The 19829-nt window shown below is 37.4% G+C and overlaps 3 protein-coding genes across 5 annotated transcripts in view; 1 reads left to right on the forward strand and 2 right to left on the reverse strand.

Annotated features, from left to right (window-relative positions):
* The first annotated feature begins 1329 nt into the window (after positions 1 to 1329).
* LOC117403899 (late histone H2A.2.2-like) lies at positions 1330 to 2751 on the forward strand. 2 transcript variants are annotated; one of them, XM_034006380.3, is made up of 2 exons: positions 1330 to 1443; positions 2225 to 2751. In XM_034006380.3, exon 2 carries the CDS (start codon positions 2243 to 2245, stop codon positions 2654 to 2656), a length of 414 nt encoding a protein of 137 aa, XP_033862271.1. In that variant the 5' UTR covers positions 1330 to 1443; positions 2225 to 2242; the 3' UTR covers positions 2657 to 2751. The 2 variants fall into 2 exon arrangements, with proteins under 2 accessions (XP_033862271.1, XP_058891696.1); XM_059035713.1 differs by having other exon boundaries at positions 1337 to 1447.
* A 4081-nt stretch (positions 2752 to 6832) lies between these two features.
* On the reverse strand, positions 6833 to 11053 carry LOC131704384 (procathepsin L-like). Its single transcript, XM_059006495.1, has 8 exons — positions 10920 to 11053; positions 9524 to 9660; positions 9312 to 9434; positions 8733 to 8891; positions 8239 to 8463; positions 7778 to 7946; positions 7371 to 7488; positions 6833 to 7274 (listed from the first exon to the last, which is right to left on the reverse strand). The coding sequence occupies exons 2-8, from the start codon at positions 9647 to 9649 to the stop codon at positions 7175 to 7177; spliced, it is 1020 nt and encodes a 339-aa protein (XP_058862478.1). The 5' UTR covers positions 9650 to 9660; positions 10920 to 11053; the 3' UTR covers positions 6833 to 7174.
* A 6017-nt stretch (positions 11054 to 17070) lies between these two features.
* LOC117403992 (death-associated protein kinase 1-like) overlaps positions 17071 to 19829 on the reverse strand; it is a 59797-nt gene continuing 57038 nt past the window's right edge. For both annotated transcript variants that reach the window (XM_059006499.1, XM_059006507.1), the window contains one exon: positions 17071 to 19474. In XM_059006499.1, the coding sequence (XP_058862482.1) occupies positions 18236 to 19474 (1239 nt within the window). In that variant the 3' untranslated portion in view covers positions 17071 to 18235. The remainder of the gene's footprint in view (positions 19475 to 19829) is intronic.

Raw genomic sequence — 19829 nt, forward strand, 5'->3', positions numbered from 1 at the left:
GTTGGGTATCATCATTACAATTATTTTACAATTTAAAAACAACAATGGCTGTCAAGTTTTGTAAGAGAAATACAAAAAATAATAATAATAATGATAAACGGTAAAACTAACAATACATGAACTAATAGTGATTTTCCATAACATTTGTTGTATTGCTGTTTTTGGTAAAGCACACTAATAATACACATTACACTTACAGCACAAATATAAGTGCCATATCATTTTCTCCTGATGCGCAACTTGATTGAGTTATCTTAACTAATATTGTATTCTTGTTGTACCTGTATATCATTTACATGTAGCCTAACTCATTTCATACCCATACCAAGTCGCTCTTTAACAATTAAAAAACAGACTATTGTCAATGCACACAACAGAGACATTTTAATCTGAGACATTAAATAAAAACTCCCCTCATAACTGCAGACTGTAGTACAGGAAAGATAACTCCTCTCATAACTGCAGACTGTAGTACAGGAAAGGTAACTCCTCTCATAACTGCAGACTGTAGTACAGGAAAGGTAACTCCCCTCATAACTGCAGACTGTAGTACAGGAAAGGTAACTCCCCTCATAACTGCAGACTGTAGTACAGGAAAGGTAACTCCCCTCATAACTGCAGACTGTAGTACAGGAAAGGTAACTCCCCTCATAACTGCAGACTGTAGTACAGGAAAGGTAACTCCTCTCATAACTGCAGACTGTAGTACAGGAAAGGTAACTCCTCTCATAACTGCAGACTGTAGTACAGGAAAGGTAACTCCTCTCATAACTGCAGACTGTAGTACAGGAAAGGTATCTCCCCTCATAACTGCAGACTATAGTACAGGAAAGATAACTCCTCTCATAACTGCAGACTGTAAGAAACATAAGCTGTTTATAATTACAGGCCTTCTGTAACAAGTGTTTTTTTTTTTTTTTAAGTAGTGAAAAAGTGAAATATGAACATCTTGCCTGTGGTGCCATTCTATCACTGGTCATCATGGCCTCGCGGTCTAGCAAGGCTTAAGCTATAATATGTGTAAATACGGACGCTGAATGGCAAATATTCAACGGGATGCAGGATATTTCACAACACCTGTAACAGTATTGTAAGTGGATAAACACTTTAAAATGCACCTCAAGTTTAACACAGAAGATACGTGAAAATGTTAGGCTGCTGTTTAGGCACGTGACGTGTCCATCACAAACTATTTGGAATTGTTTAACCAGTAAGAAATGTATCAATCAAGGATTTTACCAAGTCAGATTTGGCGCGCTGCTATACATTGGACACAATCTATGTATGTCGTAATTACTTATCAACGAGTTAATAGTAAATGTTGCTAAAAAGAAAAGTAGGAGATTAATTTGAACCAGTTTAAAAAGCCTGCGACGTTCACGTGCAATTCAGAGCCTGCTGAAATTGTTTGGGGGGAAAAAACAATACCGCGGAGTTCTTTTTGTGAGTGAGTTGTCATGCCGATTTTTTATGTTTTTCTTTATGTTCGTCCCCAACACATTCAGAACAGTTAGCACTGTGTGTGTATAATATATATATATATATATATATATATATATATATATATATATATATATATATATGTGTTTGTGTGTGTGTGTTTTAACTAAATGGCGATTTAATGGACGTTTTAGTCAAACGCCGCGATTCTGATTGGAAGTGATTACTATTATTCCGTTAATATTGCACAGCGTTTAAATATCTGCATTATTTAAGCAGCTACACAGCAGTTTAAAGTTGTACATTGAACCAGATACCTCCATTATAACAAAGACATTGTGTTTCCCATAGACTATTATGGGGGTGGTTTCACAGACCTTGATTAACACTGAGCTTTGACAACGTTACGGTAACACAAGGTTGTGCCAGATTGGCGTTAATGATCTGTGAAATCTGCTGTAAGTGTGAACTACTGGTTAAGTCTGGGATACGGTAGGATTTCTGCAGGCCCCATATTGGCTATTAAAGTCTTGGGTAGGTAGTAACGTGTGGCTAATGGTTCATGTTGAATACAATGCAAATATTGTAAGAACTTTACCATACACTTTTTTTAAACCACATTTTGTTTGCCTGTTGGCTTTCAACCTTGAATGTTTCTTTATGCCTGGTTTTAATGCCGCAAATACTATGAACACCTGAAATAATGCAAGATGAGCCATGCATGTAGTAGAACGGGCGAATTTAAATCGGGTGTCTATGCCAAATCTAATCTAAATTCTTTTAGGTTTGACCAGCTTGTGAAATGTCTGGACGAGGGAAGAAGCTTGCAAAGCCGAAAGCAGAAACCAAAAGCCGCTCCTCTAAAGCGGGCCTCCAGTTCCCCGTGGGTCGTATTCACAGGCTGCTGCGGAAGGGGAACTATGCACAGAGGATCGGCTCCGGTGCGCCTGTCTACTTGGCAGCAGTGCTGGAGTATCTGACTGCGGAGGTGCTGGAGCTGGCAGGCAATGCTGTCCGACAGAATGGGAAGCATAGGGTTATGCCCAGACACATCCAACTGGCAATAAGGAATGATGAAGAGCTCAACAAACTGCTGGGAGGGGTGACCATCGCTGAAGGGGGAGTCCTGCCCAACATTCAGGCTCAACTTCTCCCAAAGAAGACTAAGAAGCCCTCTCCTGACGATGGCAAAGACGCTCAGTCTCAGGAGTTTTAGAAATGGGACTCAAATGTGTGGGGGGGTAGTATTTTATTGTGGGTGTTTTGTTTGTTGTACTTTTAATATCTAAATAAAGAGATTTTTTTTTTATATCCACAACGTATGCACTTTTATCTGTTTTGAACTGGGTTTGGCTTGTGGTAGACTTGAATTGTGATTTGTGTTGCTGAGGAAAGGTGTAATTTTAATCTATAGAGGCAGGGTCTCTTTCTTCTCCCCCCCCCCCCCCCCCCCCCTCCCCCTCCCCCCCCAATTTCTTTTGTTGGTCTATGACTGGTTTTATGATCCTAAAAAATTATATATATATATATACTGCAATAGTTCTTTGCCTTCAGTTTCATTTGTGAAGCCTGCATATATAATGGTTTTAAATTGAGATTGGAGTATTTTGGCCAGCCCTACGTGGAGCCATATTCACTCTCATTTCCTTCTAACCGTGTTGGCTAATGTAGTGCTGTATTTATTTTTTTATTTTATTTGTTTTGTGTGTGTGTGTGTGTGTGTGTGTGTGTGTGTAAAGCACAAGAGACTGAAGGCCTCAGAAGCAGGTTCATTCTAATACTTGAACATGTACTAAAGCATATCCTGACCAAGTTTCTCTAGAGAAACCTGTATGACAGCTGCAGACCGGACGTCTCCATACTGTATACCCCAGGTTGTGATCCTCATGACTAGATAATCACTTCTCTAAGTGCGAAAATATAAGTGGTCAGACAGACACCCCCAGGTTATAATATGCTAAATAACCTTAATTGAAGAATTTCCTTGGTTTTGGACAACGGATTCTAGATACATTAAATGTAAGTGTTGTGTAAAGTAATTTGGACAGGCTTGCTCTATTTACTTACATATTCCAATACAATTAATAAACTATGCTAGGTTGGTTCTCTTGATCGCTGTATAGATGTAAGTGAAAATAAACAGAATGGTCTCCATATATCCCCAGATTGAGGCACTTCAAATACGTTCTTGGAGAGTTTCTTCTTAATTAGGTAAGCGGTTATACAGATGTAAAACTGTAAAGTATGACATCCTGTATGTGTGTTCCTTCCAGGTAACGAGATTGAATATGAGACAATGTTGTACAGTAGCAGAAAGTGACAGACTTTTTTTGTTCTGATGTCCTTAACTACTGATAGTAGGCTTCTGTTATATTTTTGAATCATTAAATCAGGGTGTAATTTGTTTTTGAATCATTAAACATGGGTGTAATTTGCTTTTGTCCCCAGCTGTTTGATAATTAGTAAATATTCCCTGTAGTGAATCAAAAGTGCTGCATCAGTGTAAAGCTGTTGCTGGAGATACCAAACTCCAGGCAAACAGACCCCCCTCCCCGGCTGTATCCTACATTCTGCCCAGACTGTTATCAACACACAGACTTCCAAAACAGTCAGGCCTTCTTTTATTTCCTGTCTTCCTGTTTCAGTTTTGGGTGAACTTTAGTAACTTTTAGTAACGGAAGTTTAGTGCCGGGGTCGACAAATTCTGCACTTGTAGGTCAGGAATTTGTTCCAACCATTACCTTAATCAGTCGAATCAATTAAACCCCTTAACAGGCCCTAAACCGCTTAATCATTTCATTATGCCTAAATACAAATGTAGGATTAGCTTTAATAAATTATTCAGCTGACTGGAAGCATCTAAAATTTTTAAACTTAATGTATCGCTGTGAGTTGCACACTGAGGCATAAGCCTGGTTCCAAACCTCTACATTATACATACAAACATCTTTATTACACTGTCTGCTTACCCATTCTCAATTGCATTCATTAGCTGTATTCTTGTCCTAATGCAGCTAAGGGATGAATTCCTGGCCCAGGAAATAGTTGTTCATAACCAGGTTCTATCATGTTAAAAAAGGATATTAACACTATTCATTTCTGCCTGGTTTTCAGGGAGATTTACCAGAAAAAAATCAACAAAGTCCTCTTGATCAACAACAAGCATTCTGTTTGGTATGGCATCCATTCAATAGTTGGAAGTTGTACCAAAAGAAAATAAAAACAAGTTTAAGTGGGACATTTGTATTTAAAAAACAGTCGAAAAGCTGTAATAGTACACGCTGCTTCTATGTGGATGTGATGAATGCTTCCAGCAATATTTTTGTATTCCTCTGCAGCTTGAAGGGTAATAAAGACATCTGCTTTCAAGTATTCTCATATATGTGATATGATGTCTTTATTAGGGATGAAAGTCCATCCTACATAACTCCCTGTGCATTGCTGTGGTTGACACGGCTTCCTGGTAATCATGCCCCTTGCTTGCTTGATGAATCTTTAATTATAGCCATTGTACAATGAACTAACAACTAACGGCTCCCGGTCTTATATACTCAATATATACCATGACTTATAAACAATAAATAACACCATATTAGCTTAGTGTGCCCAAATTCTATTAAAATAAACCCTGTATGAAATTGATTTAAGTTTTAATACTAGGGTCACTTGAACAGTGGAGCTAGAGGCTTAACCAGTACACAGTAGTTGTATTGTTTTAGGCACATACTTACTCAGGACTAGTATGCAACTGGTGGTTTTTCAGTGGATCCAGATATCATTTTTAATTTCAATAATAATTAAAACCAAACATGTTACAATGCATCACTTGAGTTGCTTACAGATGAAAACCAGAAGCAATGGTCTTGCGCAATGTTTGATTCAAGCAAGTAATGACTTTAACAAGAAGCTTGATTCACATTAGAAACAATTAATGCATAAAGGCTACTTATTTATGTGATTTTCCAGAAATGATTATACTATACTCTATATTCTGTAATATGTTTATTTTTACCTGTTTAACAGAATTCTGAAAGAAAACTACCACATGTGGATATGCTGCTTTGTTTGTGTTACTTAAGTTATATGGTTAATTATTTTAGCTGTTAATATAGAGCAGTTGAAAAAAAAATAGAAGCATTAGCTGTAACAATGTCAATAGAATGTAGAACCAACATACAGCAGGCAGCTAGCAGGGCAATGACAATGTATCATCAGAGGCACGCTCCGTTCTCATCAAATGGAAATAATGGTTTGGTTTAAACTGGACACTAACTGCATGGAAAACATACAAGGCTGAAGAAAAATATAAAGGTTGGATGCTTATTTATCTTTTGATGCTGTGTAGTACCATAAGAAAAAAAATGTAATCAATGCCTCACACACATTGATTAGTGTGTTGTGTAAATTAGATGAGTGTGCATGGATTTTAATTTCCTTAAAGATGCTATCAGGTTTTATACTAACTAATTATTCCTATATGCATATATTTATATATATTGCTGCGTCTGATAAAATGGAAACTGCTCATATGTATTTGTTTGACACTGCAAAAAAAAAAAAAAAAGGGCTTGACAATTTCTTCTTAAAAGAAAATGAGTCAGCACAGCATGTTTCCCAGGCATGTCTGGAAATGAAAACAAATCACGCTCTTAGCAAGGACTGTTGCAACAGGAAATGCCATGAAGCTACGTCACACGGGTGAAGGGTAATACTCATTCAAAACATTTTACATGGAACCGAGTTCCCTTGAGATACAATTTTGGATTACTGCTACGGTTTTATTGTTCATGATCTAATTGTGCACTGATCTAACTTCCACTTAAAAGGTTTTTGGACCCATGTTACATTTCTTGATAAAGAAAACTAAAAAAAAAGTTGAAGATTGTAGATACTGAAAACACATTATTGCATTCAAAACCAGAAAACCATTTGATTTTCTAAATATATTACCAGACCACCAAGCTGCAAATGTAATTGGAAAGATAGCCAGGGGACTAATCTTTGACAGAGAAACAAGGGGGAAGCAAAGGGTTTTCATTTTCCAGTTTAACTTATAAGACTTTATTTCACCTTACAAGATGCATTGCAGGGTTTGAAATTGTGTAATCTTTCTCATGCAGAGTTCCCTATATTGAAGATAGGATACATATATAGCTTATTTAGCAGATGCCTTTATCCAAAGCAATTTACAAGAACTAGGGTGTGTGCACTATGCATCAGCTACAGAGTCACTTATGTCTCATCCAAAAGGCAGGAGCACAAGGAGATTAAGTGACTTGCTCAGGGTAACACAAGGAGTCAGTGGCTGAGCCAGGATTTGTTTTTTCTTTAACCACTGAACCACACAACCGCCTGTTCAAATGAATCCCCAATAAAGAGCAGTTCAGCCAGCTGGTTTCAAATCTTTATTTGAACAAAATAAGACAAGATTGCACACTGCACAGTAATCACGCTTAAAATCAAAAAGGCTTAACAATTCCCTAAAACTGAAGACACTGTGCAATGTAAAACACCCTAATATTTATACAGGGAAAAAATATTTACATTAGTATCTTGAAAACAAAATTAAAATCAGTAAAAGTGTAGCACTGTAACAGTATTTTCACATACCGACACAAAATACCATGACTTAAAACCTAGGTTTTGCACATGTTCAAGCATTGTTTGGGCCTTAATATAGGTCATGGTCCGTTAATCTTGCAAAGATCGTGTGAGACTAGATTCAGTAAACAGATTACACCAGAGGGTAGCTTGCTGATGTAGCAATTCCACAGTGGTTCTTCCTATCTTTAGCCATGTAGATGAAGCCTTTGTCACCCCATTTCTCACTCCAGCTGTAAGAGAAAGACAAAAAAAGTCAGTGTTTAGATTGATTTAGTACACCCAATTTGTTTTTGCACCCTTCCAAAATGCTACAGCCAAGGAATTACCTGTTCTTGACAATCCAGTATTTCTTCCCATCTACATCTTCTCCCTGGAATCCATAGCCTACAACTAGCACACCATGGTCTAGCTCCTCACTACTGCACTCTGGTTCATAGTAGATACCTAAAGAAAAGGTTATAATTGGTTTACAATCCAAAGTCATTCAAATTAAAACGCATGTCCATTTTCATCTACAGTTTGGCACATCTTGTAGCTTCGAATACCTAAGCTGCTATAAAATCATAAGTCAGAGGAGAAGCATCTTTGCAAATTACAACACTGGGCTACCAGATGTGAGCTTGAAAACAGCCAAATGGGTACCAGGTTATTTTCTACCAACGGTCATACCCAATACCAGCTTACAAGTCTACAGTGTTTCACATATCAATAAACTAGTGTTAAATAGTCTTACCAGACTGGTAGAACTGGAATGATTGATGGCCAGCATCAATAGCCACAGAAACTGGTCCAACAGATGCAACCGCTTTCATCAGAGCATGTTCTTTACCACTTGGAACATCTACAAATCCAGTGTCATTAGCAGAGTTGTAGTTGGGGTCATAATGGCAGGGCTGGTCATCCTGGGAAAAAAAATTACATTTATAAAATAAATAAAAATCACCAGGCAAAATACACATGCAATGGATTCTAGACCACAGTGGGTTTAGAACTTGCACTAGAAAGCTAAATTAACATTGTATTACACATGTATGATCAGATTTATAAACACACACCAAAAAAAGCACCTTCACCCACTAAATTCACAGGCAACACTTCATTGAAACCAAATACATTGAATGAAGTTTTCAAAAGCTTGTGATCAAGCTAAATGTGAAGTGTCCATTGAATGTTGTATATAGTTTGACAACTTACAGTTCCCAAATATGGGTAGGACTCTTCAGAATCCAAGCCACCGTTGTCCTTGATATACTGGAAAGCCTGATCCATTAAGCCACCATTGCACCCCTCGTTACCCTCGGGACGGGAGCATTCCACAAGATTTTGCTCACTCAATGAAACCAGCTTGCCAGACTTCCTGAAGTGCTGACCCTCCAAAGCACCAGTGGTACTGAAAGCCCAGCAGGAACCACACTGACCCTGAAATGAACAGCAATACATTTATAAAACAAATAAATAAAAATAGGTAAAAATGCAGATTTCAAAGTATTAGAAGGAATAACATGGCAGGATTAGTACAGCTACTAACATTGCCCTCAAATGGGACTCTAGTGAATGCGAGTATTTGACGGTACGGGACAGAACTAGCCCACTCAGTAGTGTCCCTCATGTACCATTAAAGTAGGGTAGTATGCAAAACCTTGCTGTAAATTGGTCATTGTGCAAAATGTCCAGAAACAACTGAATACCTGATCCTTCACTGGAGTGACATATCCTTTCTCCCGCCAGTCAACCTGTTGTGGTGCCTCCAGGAAGTTGGGTTCAAGAAACAGAGAGCCATGGAACTTCCTTTCCACAGACTTGTTGTACTTGTATCCATTCATGAGCTGTCTGAATTCCTCATTTGTCTGAATTAAAAAAAAAAAAAAAAAAAAAAAAAAGAAAAGATAAAGCATTAGTATGCAACACATTACTCTTCCCAATAGCAGTTCAATAATAAATTGCACTTTAAGACTCGTCTCCATGGCCTACAAGTCATCTTTGAAGCAAGTAGAATGTTTAGCTCACCCATTATATTCAATATATAGCAATCTATATGCACTGAACACACAAGATTGTCATTCACAATCACATTTTCAAAACCTCAAGCATTTAAGTAGCGTTAATGTGGCAATAGCATACGAACCGGAATTTGAATTACCCAGAATCCTATCAGCACGTCAATAACTGTAATGGTATTGATATTAACCATGGGGTCACAGTTAAGAAACAAGTCTTCCTCATTCCAACTTAGGCCAGCTCGCTTAGTTTTAAATGAATTCACCTACCATGTCACCAAAGTGGTTCATTCCCAGTTGGTAGGAGTGTTTTCCCACAGAGTGTTCCAGGTTGTGCAGTTCAATCTTCCTCAAGTTTTTCTCCCAAACCATCCTCCTCCAACCTTCTTCCTTCTAAAAAGAGAAAGTTCATCTAGTTAGTATTTAACACATGTTACATTACAGGTGGAATTATTCAACTAGTTTGAGATCTTAACACTTGCCTCATGATATTTCTTACTATGCCAACTCTTCCACAGATGCCAATGGTCATCCAGAAGTGGATCTAAACTTGGGGCAGCTGAAGCAACAGCCAAGCAAAGGGAGAACAAACTCAAGTACAGATTCATGGCTGTGGAACCTGCAAAGAAAGGTAGTTCATAGTTTAGTTTATCCAGAAACACACTTTGCAAATGCTACAATTGGGACCAATGCAATAAAAGGAAAAGCCCTTTAGAACATCTAAGTGGCATTGCATAGTAAACACGCATGTTCAAGTAAAATATCAATATTGGTCCAATTGTAAAATTAGGACAGGGGCCACAGTCACAGCTATATATAGTTATTTGTACTATACAGAGTGGTTGCAATTGTGTGTTAATTAAGGTTAGCAACATAGCACAGAACAAGACATTGTTTTACAACACATACTGTAGGCGAACAGGATACGTTTGCGTAATCGGACACCAAGATCGAAGAAATTCAAACAGGGACACATGAAAACACCACGTGACCACAGTTGATTTTTCCTTGAATATCAAGCCATAGTTGGACATGAAACTAGTTAAATATCACAACAAAAAACATCTAGCGCTCCATAATGCACGTTCACCATTGTTTAAACTACACCAGCCAGTGCCCCTGATGAGATCAAATAAAGCCAGTTTCACTGTTCTACAGCCAGGGATCACGAGGTCCGGGCGTTTCCAAACAGCTGAATCATTACAAGGAACAACAACTAGGAATTCAACCACACGGGAAATTGAAAATAAAACCGATACTAAAAACGATTTTTACAAAAAAAAAAAAAAAACACAGCACGTGCGATAACCATGATCTAAACAAATCGACGTTTTCAGAACAGATGCAGTCATACAGGCGAATAGCTCACAAAAAACGAGTCATGATAAACCAAACAAAACCCATCTTGAACTCGCTGTACTGAGAACAAAGTATAAAAACAGCAGCATCGAGACCTGTACGGCACCGACTACGGTTCAAAACAAACAACCCACTACATTTTAAATAGAATAAACTACCCCTTAAATAAAGACTGTAAAGGACATATCGTTTGCTGCCTTAATTACACAGTATGGGTTATGATGTTAATCAATTGTAACTGCTGGCACAGAAGTCTTTAAAATGTCATGATTATCTCACTGTATTGCATTACTATGTTACCAACTACATTCTAAGATAGCTAAACAACTATTTGCTACATCAACGTATAAAAAAAAAATACAAAAACAAACTACTGTCGACAAACAAAAGGACATTTCGTGTTTGTTTTTTTTAGATTAACAGCCATCAACACTACCTTCCCATTAATTGTAATTTACTTATTTAAATATTTATTTCGTTAAAGCCTATTAACCACTGCCTCAGTGTATATAAACTCACCCAATTCTCAGCTGTATTACAAAACAATGACTTTGACTGCAGCAAGCCGCCCGCTGTCTTTATACACAGAGTAAGCACGTACAGCACACTCCACGCGAATTTCTTACTGGCTGGGGTTCCACTGCACGTGATCTCCCAGAACCCGCCCACGTACCCACTCTTGCACGAGACTTGACTTCACGTGACACAGTGATGATAAAATAACATTAACTTTAAGATTAGGAAATGAAAACATGAGCAATGTTACCATTAGAAGAATTATTTCCTAATTTGTGTGCATTTTTTTAATTTTTTTATTTGATGAAGCGAAATACCTACTTGAACAGGTATTAATGCACGAGTGGTTTCTTAAAGTTTTGTATTGCTCTCGTTTTTCTTACCACAGTTTATTAAAACATTAAAATAATTAGTTCTTCTACACAAATACACGTATTTATTTTGTGCAAATGGGTTTTAGGATACGTGTTTGATTAATTTACTGGCTGGTAATTTGTATTATGGTTTTTTTTTTTAAAGGAATTATACACTTGGAATGCCAATATACCTACAAAAACAAGTAAAATAGGCGTTACAATCGCCAACTGTTATTTTGAGAAACCTAATCAGTTCCGGTTAGGGCTAGCGATAGACATATTATGCAATTCTCACGTGGTACTGGACTCGTACTCAGCCATTTACCCTATCTTGTGATTCTGTTTTTGCAAAATGTCGTACGGTTTGTTCTTCTCCTAGCTTGGGGTAGTGAAATATTAACCTTTATTGGATAGTAAAGACAGGCAGGGAAGCACAGCACAAAACGCTTTCTCGTGTACAAACGTGGAATTCTGAATGCGTTGGAAAAACTGACCAGACAAAATATACAGACCATGTACTTTTTTGGTCTGCAATCAGTTTCTTAACTTATTGTCACCATTACAAACAATGTTTCTGATCTCAATATACTCCTGTTGAAGATCATATTTCTGATCTCAGTGTACGCAAGTTGAAGATCTTGTTTACTCCTTGAAGAAATAGGGTGCAGTTGTCCTTGCTGGGCCAGTTGCAGTCACAGACGCAAACCAGCTGGGCACTGACTATCATATTTCTTACTAACACACTTTCGTAAACAACTGTAGCTCAGGATCTTACATGCGGTCTTATATAGATTTAAACTGTACCAAAAGTCCAAATATTTGGGAGCTAATGCAGCAATAAGGTTTGCAAACATGCTCTTGTGTATTCCTTTTTTATGGATTTTTATTTTTATTTTTTATTGATACCCTTTGTTTATAAATCAAACAGCAGTGGATTGGAAACTTGGACATGGCAAAATATTTGGCAGCTGTTTTCTGCGCTGCAGCTTGACTTACATGCAGGTTCTTTGTAAAAGGGGTTCATTCCTTCTGTGATCTAATGGCCAAATCCGTGCTAATGGTGAGAGAGCTAAAGATTAAGCACTGTGGTTAATCTTATTCGGTTTCAACTAACTAAAGACTGTTTTTATCTGTGTATTGATTCAAATTGTTGTTGGTGTCTATATCTGTTTTATACTACTTCAATTTGAACGCATTAATATTCACTTTAACCACTGGAATAGGATGCATAACACAAAGGTTAGACTGAGAAGCAACAGAATGCCACATCCTCCAAGTTATGAACACGTTTTTAAAAGAGAACTGGGCGCTGTGTGTTTGATGTGTCTGTACAGCGCTTTAACTTCATTTTACCAAAAGTACATTCCATATATATATACACACACAATATAATATACATACAATATAATAGTTTTTACTGCCTGCTTTCTCTTCACATTCCAGTGGTACTTTATGGTACTGAGTAGCTTGCCACCACCACAAAGCATAACACTGGGGTAAAGACTTCCGGCATAATCTCTGTGGTAATCTATAGAAACTGATTTTAATCTATGAAAACCACAGCCCTTACCACGTTGTCTTCAAAGATGATGAATCACTAATGTACTATGCGGCAGCAATTGTAACATAACGACAGCCGTAGGTAAAATAACATCACATTTTCATATTCTAATATACCAAAGATAACATCAACACAGTATCAAAGTACCGCCTCAGTATCAGTGTGCCACCAGGAACACTGGACTATATCTGTTTCAAATTCATTGTTTTGTCATTGCTAGTAATGTTGTGGACTGAGGTTTATTCAGGGATACACAATGGTATTGTAATGGTATCCCACAAATCAGCGCAGGCATTACCAGAACAGTTTGGTTATAATTATTTAGTGTTCAATTAACCCAACAAATATAGAGTTCTCCTGTTGTTATTTCTAATTGCTATCCCACACGGACAATGTTATACTGAAATCCTACAGCATTTACTTTAGTAGGTACTGGAACTATGGGATATCTTTTGGCAGAATGTACTAGAATGCTATTCTTCAAATGAGTTGCTGATATATATATATATCATCATGTAAGAATAAATCATGGGATTTGAATGTAAACAATAACAAGTAGTTGTCATGCTGTCAAAAACCTATAAATACCTCCAATGTTTTGATTCAAACACAGGCTCCCTTGAGAAAGATATGTACAACATATCGAAACGTTGGGCAGCTGGCAGTCTGTTTATTATTATTATTATTATTATTATTATTATTATTATTATTATTATTTGTTTATTTAGCAGACGTCTTTATCCAAGGCGACTTACAGAGACTAGGATGTGTGAACTATGCATCAGCTGCAGAGTCACTTACAAATACGTCTCACCCGAAAGACAGAGCACAAGGAGGTTAAGTGACTTGCTCAGGGTCACACAATGAGTCAGTGGCTGAGATGGGATTTGAACCGGGGACCTCCTGGTTATAAGCCCTTTTTATATACAAACGTACTGTAGTTACAGTATCATTACTTACAGGACATCATTTCACTTGTTCCCAGTTTCCTGTGCCGATTTCAAATTTCACAAAGTTGCATGTGAAAACCTTGAGTAACAGTTTGTATCCGTAAATGCTGACAAAGATAATAGCTTTTTAATTTATTTCCCTTTTACTGGCAGTGTGCTTCATGTACAGTCTCGCGTCTCTAGTAATGTGATTGTGAGTAATCTGTCAGAAGCATTACATTTTTTTTTTTTCTCAAGGTGAACCACACACTATTGTATCAAGGAGTGGGTCACACATCATCTTCATAGGTAGCGTGTCTGTTTTGTCACCACATCTTTCTTTTACTTTTCCAGAAAAAAAGTTTTTGATGGAGATACTCAGCAAAATTGGGTGAATCTCAAATTGTGGGTCAGGTTTTTCCAGTTAACCTCTCATTAAGGATAGCAGCAGCATCAGGAAAACAAGACAAATGATAAACATATTGGCCCTTATAATAACCTTCAAATGTGGTAACAAAAAAGCATTATGCTTTTGATCGCATCTGTCTAGTGCAGTACTTCACAGGATTTTAAGCAGCACTATTACACCTCAGCTGATTTATAATACTGCCAAATGCAAAAAAACCTGCTGTGAATTACATTAACAAGTCAAATGTGGCAAAAAAAACCACAGAGCATTTTTGAGAAAGACAACGTGTGACTGTGACTCACTGTAAAGTATGGGTTGACTGTTAAATATGGACTTGAATCTGTAAAATACTGTGGTCAGATATCCCTTAATAATATAAAATCAATGGCATGAATAATATGATCACACCATAGAGATAATATAATGAATGGAAACAGGACCACATCTTGCGGTAGTTAACTTAACCTCTAGAAACAAATGATATCTGTAAATCTAGAATACAATAACCTGTGACTGCTCCTTTGGCAAAGTGGGCATTGCACACACTGTAGGTGGATTACTATTCTTCTGTGTTGTAGAGGGTGGAGGTTCTGTTTAGAAAGTTAAAATTAGGATCATTGATCACATGATTTGGATGGCATCCAGGAGAACAAGAAAGTATATAGCGGCTCATCTCTACACTGCTCTGAACGTAAATCAGTTACATCCAGTGGAAGAAAACACCCGAGCAAATATAACGTGAACCCAAATTCTATAAAGTTCAGAGTCATTTGGAGAAACAGAACTTTTCATTTTCCTTCTACATGGACAGATAGGGCAACAGGTTGGAAGACTTTTTTTTTTACCACAAGTAGATAGATGTCTAGGGCAGCTACATAAAGCTGGTGAACGGTCTTGAATTGGTCTATCTTTGAGAAGTAAGTTGTCACAAATAAGGATAATTCCATAACAGTAGCATGTGTTCCAGTGAAAACGTATTGTTTTGCATCTGGTCCCATGATGTTCTTTCAGAAAGCGCTCAGTTTGCATGTTGTTGAAATCGTTTTTTACTTGAGCAGTCTCTTTGGTGTCAAAGTTCATCACTTGCTGCAAAGCATGTCAGAAATTAAGGGAAGCAGCTGCTGGTCAATGATTGGAAAGAATACAAAGTAGGGACAGCTTCACTCTCCAGATACCCAGGAGGTTGTGACAGGGTACTCCCTGCCCCTATGTTTATTTGTATTATTATTGTTGTTATTTAAATGTATTTTATTTGTGCTGTTGTTTTGGGTTGGCAAAGAAATACGCGTGTAGAATGTGCCTGAGCTAGATTGAATGATTGATACGCAATTGAGCTCAGGCACAGTTGTATAAAAGAGGCAGCAACCTCTCAGGGGAAGAGTTGAAGGGAGAAATGAATGTTGCTGATAGCGGGGATGTGTGAGGGGAGTTGTATGTTGAATTACGGGGAATGTTAATAGTGCTATGGGTGTTTAGGGGAGTGTGCCGTGTATGAAACCGCACTGTGGAAGATTGTGCCTGTTCGTAGAGTCGTGTTTAAATGTTTGTTTGGCCATCGAGCCATTTTGTTTGTTCCCGTGTTTTCTGTCTGTGTTTATTTCGTTTTGTTTAACCGACCTGCTACACATCACCCACCGTATACAGGAAGGATAATGCTGTTGTTGTTGTATTGTTATTTGTAAATAAACGTGCGCAATAGTGTTTAAACCTGCAGCTTTCTAGTCTCCCGAGTCTACTTCCTGGTAGAAACAGCCTTGCCAGTGACATCATCCTTTCCACAGAAGTGCACAACTGTCTGGAAGTAAAACATTAAACAGCTTGATAACCTACAGCAATATCTTCTGTCTTATTTAATGGAACATGGGTTTCTTTCAAAACTGCATGTGTAAGACTAACATAGTAAATGGAAGTGCATGAATACTTCCATTAGCTAACACCAGAAAAAACCAGCATGCATTACATTAGACAGGAATGTGATCCTACACAGTGCATTACATTCACTAAAGTGCTAACCACAGTTTAATATCGATTTCCTACCACTTATAAGCAGTGGCAGTATTATCACTGCACCCCCACCCCACCCCTGCTTATTTATTTATTTATTTATGTATTTTACATAGATTTGAAATAGGTAGGTATTTCAAAGACAACAAAATATATTAAAAAAAAACAAAAAACATAATCCTGATTTATTATTTCTTTTGCCAATATATTCTAAGCAACAATTCAGTTAGCTCAAGGAATACAGTTATTTGAAGCCTTGATGGACAGCTGAATTTCTGCCTATTAATCAAAATTGTGCGATGCAATTCCCTCCTAAAACAACGGTCATTCAAGAGGTTTAACAGTACATTGTTTCAATACAAATGAAGGCACATTCCTCAATGACAGAAGAGGCAACGGGCACCATTCAGCAATACGTCGAGCATTTCAGCTACTGCAAAAACATTATTGGATAAGAGGCTGAAACAATACAACTTTCAAAGTAATATGTAGACTGTTTGAAATATGGGCTGAGTGCTATGTTGACCATAAGAAGTCAAGAGTCCAAGGTAAAACTAGAACATCACTTTCCTATAGTCTAACTTCAGAATTTATGATTGACTCTGTGTCAATCCCCTGTCCCACAGTCTACGGCTCTCTCTAGCAAAGAGAACTATGGACCAACAGGGATGAGCTCTATTGTTTTATTAATTTATTTTAAAGTACATGTATTAGACATTAAGTTCACCTACACAATAAGTGGGAAATGGCTTACAAAAATAAAAGGCTATTAATTAACATTGTCTCACGCAGCAATGTAATGGAGCCCAAAGCACACAAAACAATCTTCTGAATGCTGAGACTATTTGTATTTTTGTGTTGTGAAAGATATATGTAGAAAAAACACACACAAAACCTCAATTAAACAATTTATTATAAAATATTACTAGTATATAAAGTTTAAGAAAGTATTAAGAACATTGCATTCCAAGACATGCTTAAAAGAACATAATATATAAATAGAACAATTGTGCAAAGTAATGACTGTACATGTTGTTTTAAATAGACTTCTTTCCCTTTTCTTTCTGATACTTTACATAGTGAACCGAGACACAAAATCAAACAAGTGAAGTCAATCTGTGTAAAAACAAAACAAAACAAACAAACACACACAATAAAAGGAACCCATCACATTATTCTGGATAGGGACACACTAAAATTGGGATTTATCTTTATAGTCAAATGCTTCATTTTAATTACCTTTATACATGTATAATTAACTTTATACATTTACAATTCATCTGAAATCTTTTAAATATTCCTGCAATATTGTTAACAAAAAACAACAACAAAAAAACAGTATTAAAAAAAGACCGGTCTAATAACACGGAAGCAATTCAGTAAGCACCCCTTCAATGATGGGGCTGGACAAGCAATTAGAAATACCTCCATTTGTAGCACACCCTTTTGGTGTAAAAACGAGTGTTTCTTCCATGTATTTATTTATATATTTCTATATAGGGTGGTACTCAACAAAATAAGTAACTGCTATTTCACATAAACCATCACATAAGAAGGCACTTGCAGATGTTTTTTAAACACAATATACTGTAGTAATACGTTCTGCCAGGCATACACATTTTATTATTGTAACTTTATAACACACAGTATTTAGCAAATACAATTATACAAAGTGTAAAAAGCAAGCTTGTAATACTATCTTTGTTAAGGGAAGTTTAACCATATGCCAAACACAATAATTAAGGAACGCCTATCAAATGGAAAGACAGTATCAAAATGGCAGTGTTATATATTTGCGTTCAAAAATACAAACAGTGCTAATAAAAGTGTTCCTCCACCATTTAAGACAGCCAGAAAAATAAAAAAAACAAAACACAAGTATAAACTTTAAAAAAGGGGGGAAGGGGTGTGAAAGTACATAAAAGCATACTAATTCAGGTTAGCTCCCTTATTTAGGAAAGCAAATTCTAGAGTTCCAATCCTATCAGCAACAACCAAAAACAGGTTAACGTTAGAAGTCTATTGAGATTGCACATTCATTTCACCATACTGCTTTCATTTTATCGAGATACGACTGAGCTAATGGAATTATAGGACGTTCCTCCATTGCAGCTTGACGCATAAGCTTCTTGGCCATTAGCTTCCAGGATAACTTTGAAAACAGCGGATGATTTCATGAGGAAGTCCGCTGCATCTCTGCGGCCCAGTTCTCTCAGCTTTGTAATGAGAATCCCGATAGTGCTTTCAGGACTGCCACTCCACTCCTGTATAAGAGCAGACGTTGGGCTGGGATGGAATCCAACCTCTTTCAGTGTTCCATTGTTCGTGCTGTATTTAGCAACAAGATCAGTAAGACCCAAGTTCATGGCCAAGAGGCACCAATCTTTGCCCATTGAATCTGGTGGGTCCAAAAGGCGACTAAGTTTTCTCCTAGTCAAAAGACACATCTCTGATATGTGTATATCCATGCCGAGATTTCCTTGATAGTAAACATCCGTGCACCCAAAAGTCAGAATGCTGTTAAAGCTCTCTTTGTAACCCCCCATTGTGTTTGCAAGGGATGCTTCTTTTTGTGTCTGAGCCCTGAAAAAGTCTCTAGGTTGATAGATCATTATTGGCTCATGATGTTCCCTTAGCTGCTGGGGGCTGAGGTAATATTTTACCGTAAGAAGTCCTGGCAAAGTTGTTGCTATCAGGTTATCAATAATGCTGCATATTAAATCCAAAAGCAGGTAACACTTCATCTTTTCTGTGTCCAGTCCTCTCACCTGGACCTCAATACCTTGTCCATGGTTGACCAGCAAGATCATGACATCTGCCCCTCCATGCGATAGTTTGATTCCATTTGTCCATAATCGAATATCATCTCCCTCTGGCTTCTGGTGGCTCCACCGGCACAGATTCACTTGCAGTTTATGAAAGATGCCACATGGAAAAGGGGTAAGATGCTCCACAGGAACAATACGAACTCCTCCATAGACCAAAACTTCATCTTCCTCATCATCCCCCGTCCAGGATCTGTTCAGGCCGTTTGTTTTAATCAGAGCAGGAATATCAATCATTGTTGGGTTACTTAAATCCCTGGCACAGATATCCATAGCATCCAAAATCTGGATCAGTTCATCCACATCGCTGTCCGACACCAGGCTCTGGATCTCCTCTATTCTGTAGCGTCCTCTGTAATGGTGTATGGCCTTTGGGTTCTCAATAGCGAGGATTTTCCCGAGCACACTGGTGCAAAGCCACCGAGGATCCAGGAGAACCACGTCTTGGATGGTCTCACTTTGCATTATATTAATCTGTTTAAAAAGAAATAATGTCAAGGTCAGCCATCACATTAACAGTAATACACTAATGCCATGAAAAAAGGGATATGCATGAACCTTTGTATTGTGAATCTCTACCTGGTCCCAGTATAACATGCATGTTACTTATTTATGTAAAAAAAATAAATAAAACATGCTACACATCAAGTTGGGCATTGCAGGCTACAAAAGTTAATAACTGGCAGTGTTGTGCTTATAAAAACAGAAAGTTATGATATTTGCTGTGCCTTGTTCTTTGAGTCAGTTACCCAGAAACTAACCAGACTGCTTTAACAGGGTGATAACAGTCTTGACATTGTACCATAGTTATTTATTTTAATTGTTTTTG

This window comes from Acipenser ruthenus, chromosome 1, assembly GCF_902713425.1.
Source record: "Acipenser ruthenus chromosome 1, fAciRut3.2 maternal haplotype, whole genome shotgun sequence".
NCBI lineage: Eukaryota > Metazoa > Chordata > Actinopteri > Acipenseriformes > Acipenseridae > Acipenser > Acipenser ruthenus.